General features: G+C 34.4%; 4 protein-coding genes across 4 annotated transcripts; 2 read left to right on the forward strand and 2 right to left on the reverse strand.

The window, feature by feature from the left end:
- Positions 1-1,816: 1,816 nt before the first annotated feature.
- On the reverse strand, positions 1,817-2,873 carry LOC122585073 (uncharacterized protein At1g76070-like). Its single transcript, XM_043757170.1, has one exon. The coding sequence runs from the start codon at positions 2,720-2,722 to the stop codon at positions 1,856-1,858; it is 867 nt and encodes a 288-aa protein (XP_043613105.1). The 5' UTR covers positions 2,723-2,873; the 3' UTR covers positions 1,817-1,855.
- A 9,401-nt stretch (positions 2,874-12,274) lies between these two features.
- Positions 12,275-15,346, forward strand: LOC122591017 (receptor-like protein 49). The gene has a single exon (XM_043763208.1). It carries the CDS (start codon positions 12,275-12,277, stop codon positions 15,344-15,346), a length of 3,072 nt encoding a protein of 1,023 aa, XP_043619143.1.
- A 763-nt stretch (positions 15,347-16,109) lies between these two features.
- Positions 16,110-18,935, forward strand: LOC122591028 (receptor-like protein EIX2). Its single transcript, XM_043763219.1, has 2 exons — positions 16,110-16,450; positions 16,637-18,935. Exons 1-2 carry the CDS (start codon positions 16,110-16,112, stop codon positions 18,933-18,935), a joined length of 2,640 nt encoding a protein of 879 aa, XP_043619154.1.
- Positions 18,936-20,729: 1,794 nt separating this feature from the next.
- Positions 20,730-22,281, reverse strand: LOC122585965. The gene is made up of 2 exons (XM_043758080.1): positions 21,959-22,281; positions 20,730-21,324 (listed from the first exon to the last, which is right to left on the reverse strand). Exons 1-2 carry the CDS (start codon positions 22,275-22,277, stop codon positions 20,741-20,743), a joined length of 903 nt encoding a protein of 300 aa, XP_043614015.1. The 5' UTR covers positions 22,278-22,281; the 3' UTR covers positions 20,730-20,740.
- Between the last annotated feature and the right edge of the window lie 2,002 nt (positions 22,282-24,283).

Below are 24,283 nucleotides of genomic sequence, written 5' to 3' on the forward strand. Positions count from 1 at the left end.
TTTGTTGTTTGTGATATTGATTAATTTCAAGCAACCAACTGAGCAACTACTCTTGTGCATATGCAAAGCATTACCGGCCCCTTTTTGTCATTAAGTCAAATTAAACTATTATAATATCTTTTACGCCCCAAATATAACATGATTAAATCAATAATATAATTAACTGTAGCCGTTCACTGGTTCATGAGAAAAAAAGGGTAGATTTAATAAACAAATTGTAAATGTGTTAATTATGTGTATTTTTTTTATTAAAAAAAAATAAAAATAAAAAACACTACTCCTATAATAATATTATTAATTGCTAACAACTTAATATAGATACTAAATAAAGTATAGGTCACACAGAGTAACAAAATATACATTATTAATTAATGTGATAAAAGAGTAACAAACTAAGGTGTACGTATTTAAAATGGGTGATCAAATTCCAAATTACATACAACTAGCTAATAAACTTAGGTTTAACCCGAGTATTTTAACTAAAACTTTTAAAAGCAAAAAAATTAAAAAAATATATATGTAATTTTTGTTATTGACATATTATAACTTGATTTGGAGATATTAAATTGACTAACATAATTTATATATACGAGGGTTGGTGTCCGCGCGTTGCGACAGTTAAACGGTGATAATAATACAAAACAGTGGGGGAATCGATATGCGTGTGTGTAAATAGGAAGAAGAGAAAGAAGTGACTGTATCTTAGATCTTGGTAAGGTGTTTGTCTGATTGTGTTTAGAGATATAAAATTAGAGGTAACGTGTGAATTAGGGACAATATAAGGATATTGAATAGATTGTTGAATTTCTAAAATAAGGAGTCCAATATATTTTATAAGGGATTATAGATATATGGGTACCTATTGCATTAACAAAACATAAAAATATTTTTAAATAAAAATAGAAATTTAAAATAAGTATTTAATGAACAATTTATCTTTAAAAATATTCAATATTAAATATGACGTCATAAATAAAATAAATTTTTTTTAAAAAAAAAATATAAACATGCCACATAATGTTGTTTTTTAAAAGTAGTTTTGTAAGACAATTTTCTTTTATTATATATAAAGATGTATATGTATGCAAACGAATGGAGGTAAACAAAAACAAATTTTTCATCAAATGGTTCATAATAGTTCGTTAAATTAATGTTCTAACTTGTTTTCAAGTTTATTTGTAAATCGTAATAATTAATCTTTTAAGGCGCGTTTAATTGTGAAAAATATTTTATAGTTTTTTAAATCTAATTTTTTTTAGAAAATGAAAGGAGTTTTCAATCTTCTATAAAACAAATGAAAGTTTTAAAAACACGTTCAACACTAAATAATGGAAAAGAATTTAAGGTTTTAAAATTTAGAAAATGAAAAGTGAAAAACTATAAAAAAAATTATATATATATTTTTTAATTTTTCATAGAAAAGAAAAGTGGTGTTCTTTGTTTTTATAGAAAACATTTTTGAAAAACTATGATTTAAACTTGTTTTCTGTTTTTATTATTTTTTTGGAAAATAAAAATAAAAAACAAAGGATATTTTCCCCAATTAAATGCACCGTTAGCAACTAATTAAACACCTTGGTCCTAGCTTTTATAATCCTAAAGTTTTATATGACATAATCTCATTTCCAAAATCAAAGACCAAACTCCAACTACCTACATATAATTTATGCATAATTTTCACTTTATGTAAAATTTGATACAAAATGACTTAAATACTAGCGAATCTAAATATTTACAAGCTAGTTTTTTAAGTCCAGATTACTACAAGAGAGACACGTACGACAGTTTAATAAAATAAACACAAAGTAACTCAAACTTTACCAAAAAGTTCAAGAAAAAAGACTAATTAATTAATTTAATTAACATGCAATTGAAGAGGTTGAGGTTGAGCCATGGTTCTTCTCTTCCACAAATTAATCTCTTTTCTTGGCTCTAAACTCACACCACCAATTCTAACAAAGTTGTCACAAACACCAATATTATTGTTTCTCACTATCACAGGTGCTGATGATGGCATCTTGACCTCCACTTCATCATCACTTCCTCTATCTAATTTCTCATCTAAAGGTGCCACTTGTGTTGTCCAATCAAAATTCGTAAACGCATCTCTCCCACTTGAAAATCTTTTCATTGTACTTAAACATGGCCCTTTTGGTATTATAACATCCGAATTATAATTATCCGTTTTGGACTTGTTGTTTGTTGCATCCGATTTTCTACTACTTCCAAATATGCTACGTAAATTACCTAGCTTATTTTTCTTGTTCTTTACAACCACCGGATTATCTGCCTTTTCTAGATCAATAATTTCTTTGTTGTTGTAAGTTCTTTCGGGCGTATAAGACGTGGCGCGTGACACTTTATTAGGTGTTGGTTTGTTGTTGATCTTAGCCATAGCTCCAGCGGCTTTTCGGTAGTGTTTGCACTTGACTTGACCCATGCATGAGACTCTAGGAGAGGTAGGTTCAAATTTTAGTGTGAACGTTGGGTCGTTTTTGGTTAATTTACGACGGTTTTCTGATGGAACGACTAGGGTGACCAAAGGGCCAGAAAAGCCTTTACCAAGATTGGATTTATTGTGAGTCTTTTCTGATAATTTTTTTTCTTTCTTTGGGCTATAAAGTGGAGGGTTTTGAAAAGAAACAGATGATGTTGCTCTTGGTAGAAACTTCATGATTTTGCTCATTGATCTTGATGTTGTTTTTTGTTGTTGTTGTTCCATGCTTTGTAACAAATATATATGAATCTTGTATCTTCCTTTCTCAAAGAACAAAAAATATAGTGATTTTTTCAATCTCCTTAATTCAGCTCTATAATGTTATATATGTGTGTTTATATGTTGTGTGTCTCAAATGGACTATGGTTTTCTAACACTTGTGTTTATATATGATTCATATATACATATGAGGAAAGAGAGAGGAAGAGAGGAAGGGGAGAGATCTAGGTTTTGGTCAAAAGAAGACTAAGCAAACTCAAGGCATGTCATATATTAAAAGTCTATATATTTAAAACGTTTGAAACTTGGTATTACTATACAAACTTAACCGGCCATATTTTAATCCATGAGTTTTTATTACCATCTACGAAAATATATTTTAAAAATCTCATTCTTTATTAGTTGAAACATATTTCATAAATGAGTGATATGAGTAATATAGAAAATATTCCAATATTGATGAGAGTTATTACATTACATTCATTCGAGATTATTATATTATATTATCAAGATAAATTATAACGAGTATGTTTCATTTTAATTTTGGCGAGTTTTATCTTTTTTTGTTACAATTTAATTGGTTTTTTTTTTTTTTTTTTGAACATTAACAATTTAATTGGTATAGTTTTAAAATTTATTTTTTTGATTTGATCAAAGCCAACGAAGCAATAACTGATCAAGAAAGTTGATCACCACGAATTTATTTTTTTGATTTGATCAATTTAATTGGTATCCATTTTTAATTATATTCCTTCTGTTTTATTATTATTTTGTTGTTGTAATCACCACGAATGTGTGGTTTGTCATTTAGCCACGGGAATATTTGTCAGAGTTATAGAAGTCCGAAAGTTCGGCCGGATGAAGTGAGACTATTTGGACAAATTTGAGGGAAAAGAGTTTTAAGTAGAAATACCAATGTAGCTAGCCTCATTTGACTTATAGCTAGACCTTTTTATCACATCGCTAACGGAGAAACTAAATAAATAGATGGAACCCTTATCATTTTAATACACTAACACATTTCATACATAAATTTTAAGTTATAACTTCTTTATTTGCATGTGACAAAATTTAAATTTCATCACTAACTATTTAAAACTATGAAAACATATTCAAGATTTTAGTTTATATTAATCCATGAAAAGATTTTTTATTATATTGGATAATTTGGTTTTTTATATTTTAATGGGGTTTGCTAAATACAGCCTCATTCCCCTTTGAAAGAAGTAAAAAAAAGTTAGGGAAATGGAGAGAGATAAAGTTGCAGAAGTGCTTCTAGATCTCATGGAATAATTAGGGCTATGTTTAAGGTGCATAAATTGTTTGTACAGTTACCATGAAAATCAAGGGGCGGACTTTTAATATGGAAGGTACAAGTTTTTTATACACGTTAAATACAGCCCAACCCTTTTGGGCTGTATTTAGCATTTCCCTATTTTAATTAACTGGGTATTTTTTTTCCTAAATCAATTTAACTAAATAATCATTTCTAAAAGGTAACGTCAATGCTGTGATTTTTTCCTATTATTTCTTGGGTATAGAATTTGGGACACCAATGAATACATTCCTTTATTTGGAAAACAATCAATATTTTTGTTTCGATATATTATATAGGGGTTGGGTATTGTAAAACAAGTATTAAAATAAAACAAATAAGACATGATATTGACCCTTGGATCATGGTTAAATTGATGCACGAAGATTCACGAATCAATTGATGCACAATGATTTTCATGTTGCACGGTGATCTTTAGGAAATAAAAACCTATTGTTTTATTTGTTTTACTTTAATACTTGTTTTATTTTAACTAAAATCATGTTATATATATATATATATATATACAAACTAGTTTAACAACTGAAATTTGCTGTATATTACCAATGACGTTAAAAAAAAAAAAAAGTTTGGTTCGCATGAAAAACCGAAACGAATTGAAGTTCAGATACAATAATTTCGATTCCATGAATACTTTTAATTGTACGCATGTTAAACACCATGTATATTTATATTTAAATAATAACAAATTAAAAGGATAACAGAAAAGTGGCATACACGGAAAGAGGGCGTGTCCAATTACAAAAGCGTGGCCATGTTTATATATTGGCTAGATTTGGCTTCACTCTCTTATTTATCCCCACGTTAAGTTCACTCAACAGTCAACACTAATAATGTACTCCGTTATTACTTAATTAATATACTCGAGTATATGCTTAATTATTTGATTATTATTATCCCCATGTTCACCTCAACGCTAATATATAATCGGTTTGATAAAAGTATGGATTTGTTAAAAACTGGAGTATTTTATAAAATATATTTATTTAAGCTTAGTCATTTCAGTATACTATGGAGAAAAAAAAAAAGTGATACAATCATATACTCCAGTTTTGCTATATTATCTTTGAGATCTAACTACCACCAAAAACTCAGATATATATATCGATCTTATAGAATTGACTCAATAATAATAGGCTTGGGCTAAACAATAACTTTGGCCCTTACAAAATTTAAGAACTCAATTTTTCATTATATAGTTGACTTATGTTTTTGACTTTTAAGCTAGATACCAACTTGATCATATTATAATAAGCTACTCAAGATTAAAAAAAAAAAAAAAAAAAAAGGAAAATGATGCCAAGCTTATGTACTACACACAAAAATGCCCATTTTACATTTTGACCCTTAAACTTATATATATATATATATATATATATATATATATATATATATATATATAAAATGCTTCATGATTTTCTATGTGCTTATACCCATCGTATGTACAACCTTACCTAAAAAAAAAAGAAGCATGGAGAAATTATTATTACAACTGCTCAAAGAAAATAGAATATAAACAACATTTTTCGGACATAGCTAGGTAGCCAGGTCCATATGATGAGTCATTTTGCTTCTTTGTTTACTTTAATTTAGATATTGATGAATCTAAGTATCTAACTATGTCACCAAAATTAATTTTGTTTAAAAGCTTTCAAAAAGCTAGCTTAAACCGACATTGATGATGTATAAATTATTTGTTACAACATATCGTGCAGTAACTATATGCTAAATGTTTTTGAATATTAATGAGCGTATTGTTGACATTGATCTTCGATCATTAAAATATTATTTAAATACACAAATTTCCAACTTAATTAGAAACTACCTATGCCAATTCCATAAAAGTTACAAGAAACGACAATATAACGGTAACGCTCGATGGCCAGAGATGGGTAGAGGAAAAATTGTTTGGTGAGTGAACAAAGTCAAAAACGATATGCATGGTTCATTGTTTCATTGTGGGTGGAGATAGTCTATAAACCACATGATTTTTTAGCTGTAGGTTTTGTTGATATTCTTGATTCCTACCCAACATATTTTTAAAATATATAAATATAATGGGTCAAAGACTCAAAGAGAACAATGCGTTTAATCCAATTTTTATAGTGCAGTATTATAAACCATCCCTAACGCTCGAAATGGCTCACGATTGGCCGTGGTGAACACAATGGACATGAGGATCAAAGCATGTTTGGTATTTTTTTATTTTAATCCCAATGTTAAAATTCTTTCCAAAAATTAAGAGGAGGGAGCCGAAAGGTTCAATCCTCCCATCTCCCTTCAAATATCTAATCAAATTATTCCACCTCATTTCAACACTCTAACTTTTTTTCAACCTTTTTTTAGTGGCAACCGAAACTCCTAACCTTTTCTTCACATTTTAATAATTTATCCTTAACATTATAAACTTTACAATTAACCCTTTTAATAATTATAATTAACCAAACACTCAAATTTTACATATAAACTTTACATATGCACCTTTGCACTCACACACCTAAGACCATACACAACAAGGATGTCCATAGGAAATTTGTGGTGACATGGAGGATGTTTGTAGGAAGATTATTGATGTGGGTGGTGACATGGAGGATGTTCATCCATGGTTGTTTATAGAGAAGGATTGTGAATGATGAAGAGAGATAAAGGTAAAAGACAAAAGTTACTTTGGAACTTATATGGTTGTTTGTAAGAAGGATGAATATATTATTGTTGTGGGTAAAAAGTGTTTGTGGGAAGGATGGATGAAAAACTGACATAGCATGTTGATTAAGATGTTTGTTAGAAGGATATCCTGAACTGATGCGGATAGTCTAAAACTCAAATACTCTCTTCCTCTCCCTCTCGTTCTTTCTCTCCCTCTCCTTCTTCACCCCCACAAATACAACATATATATATATATAACCATATAGATATAGATGTTAATTAACATGCATCAAGTAATCACCACAAGACCACCATCTTCCCCACTGCTTTTTCTCCCTCTCTTGTTCTTACCACAACCACCACGACAAGCGGCTGCTACTGATGTTGTTACTACTATGCAACGACCACCACCACTATAAAGCTCGCTGCCATACGAACAACGACCACCGCCACTATAAGAGGCCACCCAGTGGACTCGTTATCGCGCTCATTCGACATCCTCGGACGAGTCCATACCGTTGGGTGAGACTCGTCCTTGATTCGTGCAGGTGGCTCGTCCGGTTGGTTCGTTCCTCTAGGGACGAGTTAGTTTCCATTTTTTTTCTTTTTCTTTCCCATATATATATATATATATATATATATATACACACACATATCTGTGTGTGTATCTGTAAAAAGAAAAAAAATGGGATCCACTTTTTCCGGCAAGCTAAGCTCACGATCGAAGAAGATGGCCAGATGGAGAAGGTGAAGTTTGATGTTTTGTCTTTAGTCATTTTGTCTTTTGTCAATTTTTCAATTCTTACCCTGAACTTTGATGTTTACTTAAAATTAACCCTAACATAAATAAACTTCTTTTATTATTATTATTATTATTATTATTATTATTATTATTATTATTATTATTATTATTATTATTATTATTATTATTATTATTATTTTAAAGGGGTAAAATTAAATAATTGGTGGGTCCAAGACTAGTACTTGAGGGATGAGTCAATTGGGTGCATTTTGCGTGATTTGTCCTTGGAGTATTTTTTGCTGATGTGGCGCTGACAAGGACTAGTCCTTGGGAAATGAGTGGTCACCATTGGGTACCCTCTAAGCAGCCGTATGTATGTATATATAATATATATATATATATATGGAGGTTTGTTTTTTTATACAAGAAGAAGCCCTCAAGTTCGAAAATTGTACAAAACACCCCCCCAACGGTCAAATGACAGTTTGAAAAAGTTACAGCTTCAGTCCCTGTCGTCTTCATCTCTCCGCGAGCTAGAAGCTCGCTCCGCCATCTCGCACCCCAGCTTGCTCCAGTGGCACCCGTTACTCGCTGAGCTCGCTCCATCTCGCACCCCAGCTCGCTCACGGCTCCCTCCCCCTTATAATAAGAAATTGACTGTTTGACGACAACTTTTTAACTAAACAATCTTAATTAGGGGCGTTTGAAATTGCGTTTACAAAATAATTATCTAATAATTGCGTTCGTAAAACACAAATAATTAGAAAAATCTTTGAATGTAAAAATGATTATTTAGAAAAATCTTTGAATGTAAAAATGATTATTTGGGACGCGATGACATACGTAATCTTGATAATTAGTTTGGGGTTTTAAATGTCTTTTTTTATAGTTTTAAGTCATGTATCGCTAAAGTGACATCAATAAAGTGATAAACTGAGTTAGTTTTAGTGTGGACTTGTGGTGGCCAGCGTGAAACTAAGGCCTCTCTTTATAACACCTCCTTCTTCCCTACTTCTTACCCACTTCTTCCATTATTCATCAGTTTTCTCTCTCCAAGAACACTCCCTCCTTATAATACTCACTTCTTCCCTACTTCTTCACTATTCATTCACTATTTTATTATTTCATTTTTTTTACACAACATTTTAAAAAAACACATTTTATTATAATTAAACACACATTACATTATTAAAAACACAATACAATAATTAAAAAGACGGTACTGAAAAAAAGCCTGAAAAACTGAAAAACAATACGATTACTCTTTAACGTCATCGTCTTTGATTGACATTTTTCCTATTCCACGGTAAGCCGTTTCATTTGCCCACCACTTGTCGTGTTCTGGGCATTTGACTTCCCACGTTGTTTTGTCTTCTCCGTAGTTATCGTGGTGCGATTCCGCCCAAGTGCATTGGTCGGTCAACGTGTGACCGGCCTTAAAGACATGGTTGATGACCCTCTTCACCCTTTTACTCTCATCCTGCAAAAGATAAGAGTATGTCTGTTCGTGTTTCAACACCTTGCGGCCTGGTGCTTCTATTTCCTGAACGGTCTGGTCGCATTGTTGTCTCTTCTTCCTTAAGTAACCCAGGACCCCAGAAAGTTCAGTTTGAAGGAGGGTGTCCTTTTTGACATCCGCCACGATTCGTGTTTTCATCTCATCTTCAGTGAGACGAGGTCGGTGAGGATTTGTCTTTGATGATGATGGAGCCATTTGGAATGGTGAGTGAGTTAAGCAGATGAAACAAGTTTGTAGAATATTTTGAGTGGAATGGTGATGAAACTGGTTAAGGCTCTAGGTAGCTATATATAGATTGAAAATGTAAGTAGCCGTTAAGGACTATAAATGTAAATATTTTGAAATTGTTGGACGTTTCAGGGACTGTAATTGTAAATATTTTGAAGTGAACGTTGGAGGGACTGTAATTGTAAATATTTCAATTTTTGAACGTTGGAGGAGCGTCTTTGACTTCAGGCTATAAATATTGCCTCTTTACCAGATCTTTCATTTCAAAACTCAAAATTCTATACATCTGCAATGGCTTCTTCATCAAATGCCCCTAACCTAAAACCACCAATGACTGGCGATCAAGTTGATGACAGTATAATGGTTGATATCTTGGATCACCAAAAGTTAAAAGAAGACCTTGTTGAAATTGGTGAAAAACTTCAAGCGAAAAAGAAATGGCGTGAAGAACAAATATATTATATACAGACGACCCATTGTACTGAGCTTGGGTGTCAATACTTTACTTATTTGCAGGGGAAGTTTGACAAGTGTAAAGAAGCTGTGGTAGAAATTGCTTGTGCGATCATGATCTTGAATGAGTTCATCAGCTTTGACAAGCAGTTTATGCCCAGAAGAAATAAGTAGGCTCTTTTAATGTTATGTTGTATGTTTTTATTTAAGCAGTTTGTAATGTTTTTAAAATTATGAATAAACTTATGTTCTTAAAGTAGACTTATTTTATTAAAATACTTAAAAACATTACAATGAAAGTAGAAACAAAACACATTATTCAAACTAAAGCACACTTAATAAAAGTACAAAGTCTACTTCATAATCCAGAACAATCTAAAACGCAACAAAGAGAAGCTGCCTGAAGACATGCTCATATCTGAAACTCCTCCCATGCTTCTCCCGATACATCCGATTCGCCGTTGCATAATATTCCTCGTCATCTTCGTTCCTGGGATGTGCAATCAACTGCATCCAAATTGCCTCAAACTTCTTTGCATTCCCTCCTCATCTTGCTCCAGTGACCTTGCAGTTGAGCCTTGTTTCTTGGCCCTCCATTAGTCTACTCGTTAAACATCTCAGTAACGTCATCCCAAAACGAGACGCCGGGATTATTCATTTCAATCGTACCCATAACAGGGTCGGGTCTCCTCGTCACTTAACATCTCGACAAGCAAAGATCTTCTTCTTGAGTCCACAAAATTCTACACATTTTTCCTAATGAAATAGTTTGAGATAAATTATTTATGGAATGGGTTGAGAAAGATAAAATGGTTTGGAAATGATTTGAAGTTGTTATTTGAAATGGTGGTATGGAAGGGGTATAAATAGAAAAAGAAAAAAAAATTTAAAAAAAAATGGCATGTAGCCGTTACATTTAAAAAAAAATTTTTGAAATTTTTTTTTTTATTTGGCTCCAACGGCACAAAATGTCCCACCACCACTCCACAAACACGCGTTCGAAAGAAGGAGAAAGGGAGAGGATGCCAACGAAGACGCGGCCATGCTTATAGCGTCCTCGCCGGGCCGCGCGTCAGACGCCGGCCGACGGAGCTATAAGCACCGGCCTAAGAAAGATAGATGTGCCTAAGGCGTAAGGAAACTGTGCAAAATAAATTATAGAAATAGGCCAGGATAAACTAATGTAAATTTGTGGATATAAATTCTCCGTTGACAACTAGCTATCCAACATGCATGACTTCCAAAGTCTTCATGGCTGGGCTCATAAGTTACAGTCCATTTTGATAACTATCAATAAACTAGTTTATGCATCATAATTCATAAGAAGTTTTGTTTCTTGTCATATACTCAGATATATATATTTTTTTTTATGTTTCTGGCAAAAGTATATATTAAAGTGTACTGGGTTGAATCATGGTTATTCAAAGTAATTCTTTGGTTTCAAAGATATATGTATAATGTATGTTTTGGTTCTCAAAATAAACAGGTTGTTCAAAATGCTATTATCATATGGATTGGTAAAGAACTAAAGATTGTAGCCATTGGGATTTGGGATGGAGTCAGCTGCGACCACTGGAAATGTTGTTAGCCTTCATCACAGAGAAAGTTACGGTGGATATTTTAATTTTACGACTCAACGATATACTTGGTTAAGTTTAATTCGATGAACCTAATCCATTACAACAAATATCACTTCGTTCAAAGTACAAATGTCAGATTACAATAATGGAGACGCTCACTCTCAACAATCTACACTCCGTCACCAATTTTTGCTCTTTACAAGGAACTCTCAAAAATTTCTTTTCTCACACAAGAAGGAATTTTAATTAAACATCTAATTGTGACTTCACACCGAAGTAATTTTATACTAATACTAATGTGAGATAAGGATTTTGGGTCAATTACTATCTTGACAAATACAAAGAAGCTGATGAGCCAAATGTATGGCTTTATTTGGACATAACATCTGGTTCTGCTACAGGCTACAGCGTTTTGGGATGCAATCACAGTATTGGTGTTCAATAAACGATGGAGACAGAAGTTTTTTATTTTTGCAGAGGAGTACGTTGCGATGCAAGTCTCTAAGATTAAAAAACAATGAGAAGTTGCATAAGAAAATCTGGTATTAATATTTGCTACCTAACAATAATTTCAATACTCATATAGTCAGAACTCATGAAAAGTTGAAAACTGCAAACAAAACGATCATACTTTACTAAATATTTGATTATATATACGATCTATCTGCTACCATAATACAGAATATTTAGAACTTAAGCAGTACCACATGGAATCAGTCTCCAAAACTGACTTATTTATTTTTCATAGTTTATTAACAGCACTAGAAATGCATAATCATGTAGCATGGTTTGAATTCTTAGAAATTTAGAATTCAGTGGACATTCTTTTCATTACTTTTGTCAACACTACAATGATGAGTTTACAATATCATAGCTAAGGCGTTTACTTTGTTGACTTCAAATACATGTGAGACTTATAGCCAAACATGATTAGTTACTTATTAAGAATTGATTAACCTGTTAGTTTTTTTTCCTAAGGACCTATTTCTTCATCATAAGATCTTATATTTCCATTAGGATTTGTACTTACCTGAAACGAGGTTTGTGTTAAAACATGGGGGGTCAGCGGGGTATAGGAGTTCATATCGTTTTTTTAAGTTTGTTTTCACTTGCAACCATGTATACTTGCTTGGGTGCTCAAAATATCACAACGGGTTGTTCTGAACACGAGAGACTAGCCCTTCTCAAGTTCAAAAACATCATAAAAAATGACTACAAAATGTTTTCATCATGGGTTGGTAAGGATTGTTGCTCGTGGAAAGGAGTCCGTTGTGATGGTGCCAGTGGAAGTGTTGTCGGTCTTGATCTCAGGGGAAACCTACAATATTTTAATTCATGTGGTGGAAGGTTTGGCACGGCCGTTGACGAGAACTACTTACTTGATGAAAAGCATTTCATAGATAGTAAAGAGATGGACTCTTCTTTAGCTGAGTTGAGGCATTTAGAATATTTGGACTTAAGTGGGAATTATTTTCATGGAAGTCAAATTCCCGAGTTTGTTGGAACATTGAAACAACTAAGTTACCTGAATCTTTCTAATGCCGGTTTCAGTGGTAATATACCCCATTATATTGGAAATCTTTCCAATCTGAAGGTTCTTGATCTCAATTCATATTCACAAGAGTTGATGGTCGGTGATATGGCATGGATTTCTGGCCTTTCATCACTTGACCATCTCGACCTGTCTGGAGTGGATCTTAGCGGAGCAAGAAATCGTCACCGGGTGCTCTACATGATTCCGTCGTTAACAGATCTAAGTTTGTCGTGCTGTGGATTTGCAAATTCTGATCTTGCAGGTCCTCATCTTAATTCAAGTCGAATGCTTCCCAACATTAGACGCCTGGATCTTAGCTGGAATTGGATTGAAGGCAGATTTCCATCTGTTCTAACGAACATGAGTTCCCTATTAGCGCTTGACCTTTCAGGAAACTTACTGGATTCTTCGATTCCCATCATACCTAGCCTTCAAAAGCTTGTCCTTTCTCATAATGACATTCAGCATATTGAGCATATTGGAATATGGGGACAATGTCATCTCAAGCATTTGAGTGTGTCAGAAAATTACTTAGGAGAACTGAATGGCCCGTCAACAAACATATCCAACTGTTCCCATTACGCTTTCGAGCTGTTGGATTTATCTAGGAATGGATTTACCGGTTTTCTTCCAGAATCATTTGGAAGACTAACCAGTTTAAGAGTATTATATCTCGGGTCAAACAGTTTGAAAGGTCCCATCCCAAAAGCTTTGGGGAGATTAAGATTTTTAGAAAGACTAGATCTATCTTACAACCAGTTAGACGGTCCCATTCCAACAATCACCGGGCAACTAAAAGAATTGAATCTACAAAACAATCAGTTGACTGGCCCTATCCCAGCATCTCTAGGAGGACTGGCTTCATTAGAAGTATTTTCAGTCTCATCAAATTCCTTAAATGGGACACTTCCGGTTCAAATTGGACAACTAACCAAGCTCAATTATCTAGATATCTCTAACAACTCTTTAGAAGGAGTAATATTAGAGGCCCATTTTGCTAACCACTTGATGTTGAAGTACTTGGATGCCACCTCCAATCCCAACTTAACAGTGAATATTTCACGCGAGTGGATGCCCCCATTCCAGCTGAGAATACTTCGAATGGGTTCATGCAAGATTGCAGCTGAATTTCCTCAGTGGTTACGAAATCAAACGAATCTAAGAGAGTTAGACTTGTCAAATTCAAGCATTTCTGGAAATCTTCCTACGTGGATGCGAAAGATGCCACTCATTCCCTGGTTAGATCTCTCTTACAACAAACTCACAGGACCACTAACAAACCTTCCTTGCGGCAACCCCTTAATTGTGTTTTGGCTGTTTGGCTCGAACTTTTATCCAGAGTCATTGCATTTGGAAAGGTTTGGGCTTCCAGGGCCATTGTATTTGAAAAATAACCTTTTCACTGGACCAATTCCAAAGTCCTTGTGCAAGTGGACACACTTGGAAATTCTTGATCTTTCGTTAAATAGGATATCCGGGAAGATTCCTCGATGTCTAGAGAATCTCATAAACTTGAAGGCAATGGTATTTAGTTCAAATGAGCTATCGGGGGTTATTCCAGATTTCCGTGGCAATCTTTCTGAATCTCTGACCTGGTTAGACTTCAACAACAATAACTTGAGTGGAGTGCTTCCTAATTCCTTGGGAAATTTCTATGACTTAAGAGTTCTGGATTTGGGCGATAACAGCTTATCTGGAAGCATACCCAAATGGATGGGAGACAAGCTTGTACATCTAGTGATTCTGAGACTACATAAAAATTACTTGAGTGGAAGACTTCCTCGATCTTTGTGCCTAAAGAAGGGTCTTCAAATTTTAGACATTTCTCAAAACAACATAACAGGAGTTATCCCTAGCTGTTTCAAAGAGTTAAGTGGCATGGTAATTGGTAGCCATGAATCAATTCATAATGGTACTGCCAGTTCCAACTTAAACATTCGTCAGGTCATGAAAGGTGTTGATCTTAGATATACAACAACCCTGCAGTTAGTTGTTAATATGGACCTTTCAAGTAATAAACTAGTTGGAGAAATACCGGAAGAGCTAACAAACCTTTCTATGTTGGTAGGTTTAAATTTGTCTCATAATAATCTCAGTGGGAGTATCCCCGATAACATTGGGAACTTGAAGGCGTTAATCTCTCTCGATTTCTCAGCAAATGAGTTGACAGGGACGATCCCTTCTTGCTTGTCAGCATTGAATTTTTTGACCTACTTGAATTTGTCGCACAATAATTTGTCAGGACGAATTCCAACAGGAAACCAATTGCAGACCCTTACTGATCCATCAATATACGCTGGTAATAGAGATCTATGTGGTGCCCCACTGCCAAGGAATTGCTCCAATCCTGATGACCCACCCACCATACCACATGAGCCCAACTTCAAACCAACTAAGGAGCCTAAAAAGGTATGGTTTTACTTGGATATAATAGGTGGTTTTGCAACAGGATTTTGGGGCATTATTGGTGTATTGGTGTTCAAAAAGCGATGGAGACAGAAGCTTTTTATATTTTCCGAGAGAACCATGGACAAGATATATGTTGCATTTGTGGTGAGAGTTGCCAAGATAAAGAGACGAAGAGAAGCGTAATAGATCCTTAGACGAGCAAGTTGTATTCTCCAGGTACATCTAATTTCAACAAGCATTTACTGTTTAGTATGGTTTTCTTTTTGAGTCTAAATAATGTTTTAGTGTTTGACTGTTTGTATTCATGTGTTGCATATGTAATATTGGTATTGTGTTAACATGAAAATATTGTCAAGTATGACTCCATCCTCAAATATTCAGAATCAGATAATCAACCATCTTATGTCTGTTTCTCTGATAGAATTACATAAAGAGTTGATTCACGTCCTACTCAAAATCAACATTATTTTTTGAAAATATGTTTGGAATTGTACGAATCTATTTAACCAAATACTTGAATGTATTTGTATTCTCCAACACAAGTCTCACTGTTATTTTATTTTTTGTCCACATTTTTTGGTACATAATTTGAGATATCAAACATTGATGAAGTATTTGTTTTCCAAAGTATATTAGACATCTAAAACATAACAAAGTATTAAAATACACAGTTTTGAATGTATTTTTACTATGTTTATTTCATCAGTATTAAAATGCACAAACAGGGTGGGGAGAGTTGGTCATGTGAATTTTAGTTATATATGTTAATAATGTTGCCACAATAGACCGCAGAGCCACTAAGGCGTTTACTTTGTTGACTTCAAAGTCATGTGAAGACTGGCCATTGGCAGATTATAAGCTTGTTCATTTATATAAAGATATTCAAGGAAACATCTTTGCACTTCACTCTTCATAATCCACTTAAATTGTTCACCGGCGTCAGATAATGGGGAACCTGAAGTGTTTGAGGCTTAATCTCATTTTTGCAACTTTTTTTGTAGCTGCAATGACATATACGTGTTGGGGTTCTCCAAATATATCAGCGTCAGCGGGTTGCTCTAAGCAAGAACGGCTCTCCCTTCTTAAGTTCAAAAACACTATTGCAGATGATTTTGGCATGCTCTCATCATGGGTTGGCAACGATTGTTGCCGCTGGATAGGAGTTCACTGTGATAATACTTCGGGTAGTCATGTTGTCGGCCTTAATCTTAAAGGAAATTATGACCATTTTGACATTCCCCTATTTCCCTCTGACCTCCCTCCCGTGAAACCACATTTCCTTTCTAGGTATGATCGATGATTTCAACTCTTCTATAGCAGAGTTAAGGCACCTACAATATTTGAACTTTCTGGACTTGAGTGGGAATAATTTTCAAGGAGTTAAATTGGATCCTTGAAACAGCTGACTCGCCTCAATCTTTCTCATTCAGGTTTTTATGGTAATATTCCCCACCACATTGGAAATCTTTCTAGTTTGAGGGTTCTTGATCTTAGCATCTCCAACAGCCTGCAGCTGCTGCTGATGGCAGATGATATGTCATGGGTTTCGGGTCTTTCTTCACTCCAGCATCTCATCTTGACCCAGGTGGATCTTAGTGGAGCTAGAAATCGCGGCATGGTTCTATACAAGATCCCTTCATTAATAGAATTAAGGTTGGGAGACTGTGGAGTGACTATTGCTGATCTTGGTGCTCATTACGATTTAAGTATTACTCTTCCCAACCTCCAACACCTGGATCTTAGCCAGATGACGGACTCCTTAAATTACCCAAACAAAACAAACATTCCAGATCCAGAATCTTTAGAATCTCTAGGAAAACTGACCAATCTACGAGTCTTACGTCTCACATCAAACAGATTGGCTGGTCCTATCCCTGAAGCCCTGGGAAGACTGAGGTATTTAGAAGTATTTAATCTATCTTCAAACCAGTTACATGGTCCCATTCCAACATTTCTCGGGCAGCTCATGACCATATTTGATCTGTCTAATAATCAATTGAACGGTTCCATTCCAGCATCCTTGGGAAGATTAACAGCTTTGACGGATCTGCATCTAGAATCAAACCGGTTAACTGGCCCCATTCCTGCCTCTCTAGGAAATCTTTCTTCATTAAAAGTATTTTCACTGTCCTCAAATCTGATAAATGGGAATATTCCACTTTCGATTGGGAAATTCACCAAACTAGTTTCTTTTGATGTCTCTAACAATTCTTTAGACGGAGCAGTTTCTGAAACCCATCTTGTTAATCTGTCCATGTTGAAGTACTTGGATATAAGTTATAATAGTATGTTGATGTTTCAGGTTTCACGTGACTGGATCCCTCCGTTCCAACTGAGATCCATTCGTCTCAGTTCTTGCAAGTTGGTAGATCAAGAATTCCCACAATGGCTTCGAACTCAAATGAACCTTGAAGAGTTGGTGATGTCCAATGCTAACATTTCAGGGCCTCTGCCCAGATGGTTACAGAAGATGTCTATTATACGTAGCTTAGATCTTTCTCACAACAAACTCACGTGGAGTTTGAGAAACCTTCCTCTTGCGGTGTATCTTGATAGGCAAGCGACTTTACTTTTACAAGATAACCTTTTCAATGGTAGTATTCCAACTTTAATCTGCAGTAGGCAAGATTTGTCGGTTCTTAATCTTTCTAGAAACAGGTTAACCGACAAACTTCCTAACTGTCTCGGAAATTTGTCCTTGTCTGCATTGCTGATTAGTTCAAACGAGCTCTCTGGTATTGTTCCAGACTCTATAGGCACTAGTGGTGCACTATGGATCAAACCTGATGATAATTACTTCACTGGTGAGCTTCCTAGAGACATATGGAATAGTCACTTTTTACAGGTCTTAGATGTGGGTGAAAATGAATTCTCTGGGGTTCTACCCGATATAACTGGAAATGAATTTTTGAAGGTTGTCAGGCTGCATAATAATAACTTCACAGGGAGTATTCCGGCATCTTGGTGCAATTCTAGCTACCTTCATATTTTGGATGTTGCACGCAACAGCTTAACAGGTCCCATCCCTCGCTGTTTTGGAGAGTTAAGTAGCATGGTTGATGCTAAAATACTGGCTAGCGACGGCATAGATTCTGAATTTGATGCGAGTGTAATCCAGGTCATCAAAGGTTTTGATCTTGAATATACAAAAACATTGAAATTTGTCACGAACATGGACCTTTCAAGTAATCAGCTTACTGGGGAGATACCTCAAGAACTAACTTCACTTATCTTGTTGATTGGGCTTAACTTGTCACATAATCATCTAAGTGGGAATATTCCGCAAAAAATTGGAAACATGAAGGCCTTAAACTCTCTTGATTTCTCAGCAAATGAGTTGTCTGGAATGATCCCTCCAAGCATTTCAGATTTAAATTTTTTAAGCTATTTGAATCTGTCGCACAATAATTTGTCGGGACGAATTCCAACAGGAAACCAGTTGCAGACGTTTACCGATCAACCTTCAATATACACTGGTAACAGAGATCTATGTGGTGCCCCACTGCCAAGGAATTGCTCTAATCCCGATGACCCACCCACCATAATAAGTCAGCCCAACTTCAAGCTAGCGGAGGAGCCTAAGAAGGTATGGTTTTACTTGGACATACTAAGTGGTTTTGCAACCGGATTTTGGGGTATTGTTGTTGTATTGGTGTTCAAAAAGCGATGGAGAAAGAAGCTTTTTATGTTTTCCGAGAGAACCATGGACAAGATATACATTGCAGTTGTGGTGAGAGTTGCCAAGTTGAAGGGAGGAAATGAAGCAAAATAGATCCTTGGAAGTGCAAGTTAAACTCTTATTAGGGTATATATATATATAATATCAACAAGTGAAGCGAAAAAGCATGGTTATCCTTTTGAGTCTGAATAATGTTATTGTGTACAGTTTGTATTTATGTACATGTTGCATATGTTATATATATATATATATAAAATATTTTTTGGGTAAGTTGCATATGCAATATTGGTATTTTGTTAACATGAAAACATTGTGAGCTATGGCAGCATCCTCAAAAGTTCAGAATCAGATAACCAACCATCTTATGTGTGTGTCTATGATAGATTACAGAAAGTGGCTATCTAGAGACTAGAAATCCCAAATGTGATGCTGAGTAGCCAGGGTTTTAGTTTCAAAGTTAACCATATTTGTCATGCATCTTCTTACAGAGAATCAGATGTGATATCTTATTTGGACTACCGTACGTCCAACAATAACAGTTTACCAATATATATACTTGACGCAGACGGAAATTTAAGATAACTAATTGATTCTGTTGATTCAAAGAATACCCGGAAAACAATTCTTCAAATTATCGTTGATTCAGATTGAATACCGATAATCTGGATTCTCATACTAAACACACATTGTGAATAGGGAAAAAATGAATTTTTGATTTATCATAAACTGATCATTTCCCCATGTCCAGATACATATAAATAAAGCTGCAAAATTCGAATGGGCCCTAAAATACAAGTGGACCGAAAGTTATAACCAAAAGAAAGTCCAAAAAAACCGAAAAAACATACAAAATAGTCCAAAACTCATAGAAAAGGGCCATTTCGGGGCTCGAAGGCCGTTTCTGCGGTCGTTTTGACTGGTCACACGCCCAAAACGGAGGGATCATTCCAGTTTTGTCTGAAATGCTTGGAATTGTCTTGATTTTCTAAAAACAAAAGGGTCTGATCTTCAAAGGTTGGGCTTGGGCCTACATCAATACTCTGCAGTTTGTGTGGTCTGCAAAAGAGGCTAATCAATATACATACTCTGCAGTTTTTGCAATATGGTTCACCAAAGGAAGAGGTAATTTTCTTTCTAGGCATCTTAATTATCAAACAAATGGAGTACATAACTAAGTTTCAATTCTCTATTAATCGAATATCGCTATATATTGAACTATGTTTCTAGCAAACGAGGTAATCCGCTTTGTGAAAACAATCAAATTGAGTAATAAAAAGCATCATCAGTTGGAGAACTTCAAGGAATTCCCTTCCAAGCTAAAGATAGGATTACTGATTTACTGAATAATATTACCAAGTTTTTCTTGTTTTGCTTGCAAATGATCGACTTATGAGAAAAAAATGGTTTGTTATTTGCAGTAAGGTAAATAATACTCGTAGGATTGTTGTACTTGATATCTGGTTATTCAACATAAGATTATGGAATTTCTTGACGTGTTTGAATGTTGCCTCTATCGCACCTTGCTTGTGTATAACACTATGCTTTGTCTGAGAAAAAGAACGCCATGGAAAAGTTTTTGTATCTATAGTTTCTTAAAACAAAGTCGTGATGTTTCTTTTCATCTAAAAAGTAAGATTAGATTGAACTACAACTTGTGTATTGTGTACAATGAATGAATATTGTTGCGATGCAAAAAATTTAACTTTTTTCCTCTTTTGGTAGGTCTTTTCTTTGATGCCTTGAGTATAAACTGTAAAGTTAGAATAACATGTAAATATGTAATGGTATACTTATATGTATATGGCAAGATAGTGGAAATTATTTTCCATTTCTTTTTTTTTTTAACAGCCAAAAATTTTATTAATAATACTTCGGCAAGATGCCAAAGTATACTAGAATTACATCAAGTGTCTAGGACTAATACGCCATAGTGGCCACGAAAAAATAGTACTTTTACAACGAGATGACATCCATAAGAATGATAAAGATACAATTGGGCTAAAAACGTTTTTGCTTGATGTCGCCTCTTTTTCAAAAACCAAATTATTTCGATGTTTCCAAAAACACCACCACCAAAGAAAGAATATGGCCTCAAGAATTTCCTTATGGTAAGTATCCAGCCATGCCATCATCTGATGAGGGAGAGCCAATGAGAGATCATCAATTTGTAACCAAGACCTTAACTTCTTCCATACCTGAATACTAAAAGAGCAAGAACCAAATAGATGATCATTAAAGTCGATTCCAGCAGTACAAAGGACACACATGAAAGTATTGACGTCAATACCCCGAGCAAATAAATTCATTCTAGTTGGAATTGCATTTCTAAGGAGCCTCCAGATGAACATATTAACCTTTTTGGGTATAAGAGGATTCCACCTTGTTGGAGGTGAAGACACCGTCAAAGATGTACGGTCAATGTAATGTCGGACATTCCTAACCGTGAATATGTGTTTACCTTCCAAACTCCACTTCCAACAATCTGATGAATTTGAAAGGGAAGTTCCATGGATAACCATCAACATCTCTTCGAATTGATTTTGCTCTCTGCCACCTCGAATTGGACGACGCCATTCCCATACTCAATTGTCATTAGCCTTTCTATGGGCAAGCTTACAATTTGGATAACTTTCAAGAGCATAAATACGTGGGAATTGAATCTAGTAGCAAGCTTTTGATTTCTAACCCATATGTCTTTCCAAAAGCTAATGTTTTCCCCATTTCCAATCTTACGAGATATAACCTCGACAGGGAGATGTTTTTGTTGATGTACTGTATGAAATGCCTTTGCAAATATTTGCCCAAGTTCCATAATTGCCTTTTGCATTAAATGAGTGAAGACAGTCAATGCCATGAATCGCTGTAATTACCTGACTCATAACGAGTTGTGACCAACGAGAAATCTCCACCTCCATTTATCAAAGCCAAGTTTAAAGCATCTAGACTTCCTACCCCGAGACCACCCGACACTTTACTAGCCAAAATCATATCCCACTTGACCCAAGCCATCTTTCTAGAGTTCTCGTTACCTCCCAAAAAAACCTTGCTCTTGTTGCTTCGAGAACTTTAATTACTTACTGTTTTAGGCAGTTGAAACAAAGAACACATGTACATACCTAAAGAGCCCAAAACGGCGGATAACAAGGTGAGACGCCCCCCAATTGATAAAAGCTTTGCATTCCACCCTGCTAAACGTTTGGAGAGTTTGTTAAACAGAGGTTTCCATTCCTTGATACGGTTCATTCGCGCGCCTACTGGGATGCCAAGATAGCTCATGGCCATTGGTAACGAGTCTGCTTTGCACCCAAAGTGTCGACCAAGACCCTCTACTTCGTCACGATCCACTCCAATCCCAAACACCGAAGATTTGAGTAAATTTATCTTTAACCCCGATATGGCATAGAAAATTTGAAGAGCTTGCTGCATTATCTCCATGTTTTCTCTCGACCATTCTCCCAAGATAAATAGATAAGATGAGATAACACATTGGATGCAGTTGATTAATAGTTTATGACTAATTAATTGACTTGTTTTTTTTAACGTGTGGATTAATCGTAACGGATGGTCTAGCGTTGTCTTAACCGGATTTACGTTATAGAGTCCCCACCTCATGGAGAAATAAAATATAACAGGGATGACATTTTGTTGTATACTTGTATCTGGGTTCTTTTGTCAATATTTGTCAAATATAGTCTTTTATTAAAGAGAAACAAAGATATTAGGGTCTGTTTGGTTGTAAAAATTATTTTCTAAGTTTTTCATTTCTAATTTTCTAAAAAATGAAAGGGGTTTTCTTTTCTGGAAAACAAATAAAAATTTTAAAAACGCGTTCTAATTAGAAAACTAGAAAATATATTAGAGATGTAAAGGGAGGGAGAGGAATGACATTGAAAATAAAAATGGAAAAAAAAAAGATGTTTTCAAGTTTTCAATTGAAAAGTGAAAAACATTGTTTTTTGCTTTCTTAGAAAACATTCTTTAAAAACTATGATTAGACACGTATTCTGTTTTTCATGTTTTCTTAAAAACAAAAATAGAAAACAATGGGTGTTTTTTACAACCAAACGCCCCCTAACAAAGTAATATTCTCTTCACATAATTGTGAGGACATTCAACCTCTAAGTTTATTCTTTTTTAATTATTGGGTTTTCAGATATCACTTATATTTGGTTCATTCTTTTAAATAAATAAAAAAGAAAAGAAAAATAATAATGAAGTGATTAAAGATGCTTGGCCAATAGTGACTTAAAATTAATTGAAATGTTGAGGACGTTTAACCCAGGATTCACCTAGGAAGAGTGGTAAGCAAAGAACTTTTCAATTTGTCAACATCCAATAAAAAAATTCAAATTGAAACTCTTTCAACTTTACCAAATTGAAATGAATGGTCACCCGATTTGATGAACTTTTTCGTTATCCACCTCACCTCTTTTTTACATATATTTTTGATTTATAAATTCACTAACCGTATTTAAACAAAAACACAACATTTTCTATATCTATATCTATACTACCTAATAACACAGATGAGCCTTTTTAAATTAGATAATTCTGTCTTTGAAATACCAGTTTTACCCTTGGACATTTTTAATTTTTTCATTACGCAACACACAATGTTTTCCCCCTTTCCCTGCGATCATCAACACTGGATTTTTCATCAACACTGCCATCCTCTTCATCACCTCCATCATCAGTTATCACGCTTCATCACCTCCATCATCGGTTATCACGTCGGTTGGTTCAGCCGCGATGCATCATCACCATCCCATGGATACATCCGCGATGCATCATCACCACCATCATCGTCAGCAAGTATCTCTCTGGCTCTATGCAACTTCGTGATGCATCATCACCACCATTCGCTTATAGCCACGAATCGGGTTACATCGGATCCTACCTATTTTAAATATCCCCAAAAATTCCTTATTCAATTTCACGTCAATTAGGGTTTCATAAATTCTGAAAAAATTAATCTACTTTGTATACTCATCGTGATCATCAATTCATCATCAAACCAGGTAATTTTTTTTTTTCAAGAGCTAAAAAATGATATGCTGATTATTATTATTATTATTATTATTATTATTATTATTATTATTATTTTCATATTAAAATAAATCATCAATTTGTTATCTTCATCAATTGTATTGATAATATGCATGTGCCATAGTTCATATTTCATTTCATTCATCTTTTTATGCTTTATCTTCTCTAATCCATGAGAAGGTGGCTATGGAAGCATTTTTTATGAAAGGAATTATATTTTTATTTGGTAAATATAATTTAAAGAATTCAACATTGGAGCTTATGGACCAAATCAAGCTGTACAAAGTATGTATACCATCATTGCAAAACATGATATGTGTTTACCTCAAATATATCATGATATGTGTTTGTTTTAGTGTTGTGACATTTATTGGTGTTTAGTAATGAGAGGCAAA

This window comes from Erigeron canadensis, chromosome 1, assembly GCF_010389155.1.
Source record: "Erigeron canadensis isolate Cc75 chromosome 1, C_canadensis_v1, whole genome shotgun sequence".
NCBI lineage: Eukaryota > Viridiplantae > Streptophyta > Magnoliopsida > Asterales > Asteraceae > Erigeron > Erigeron canadensis.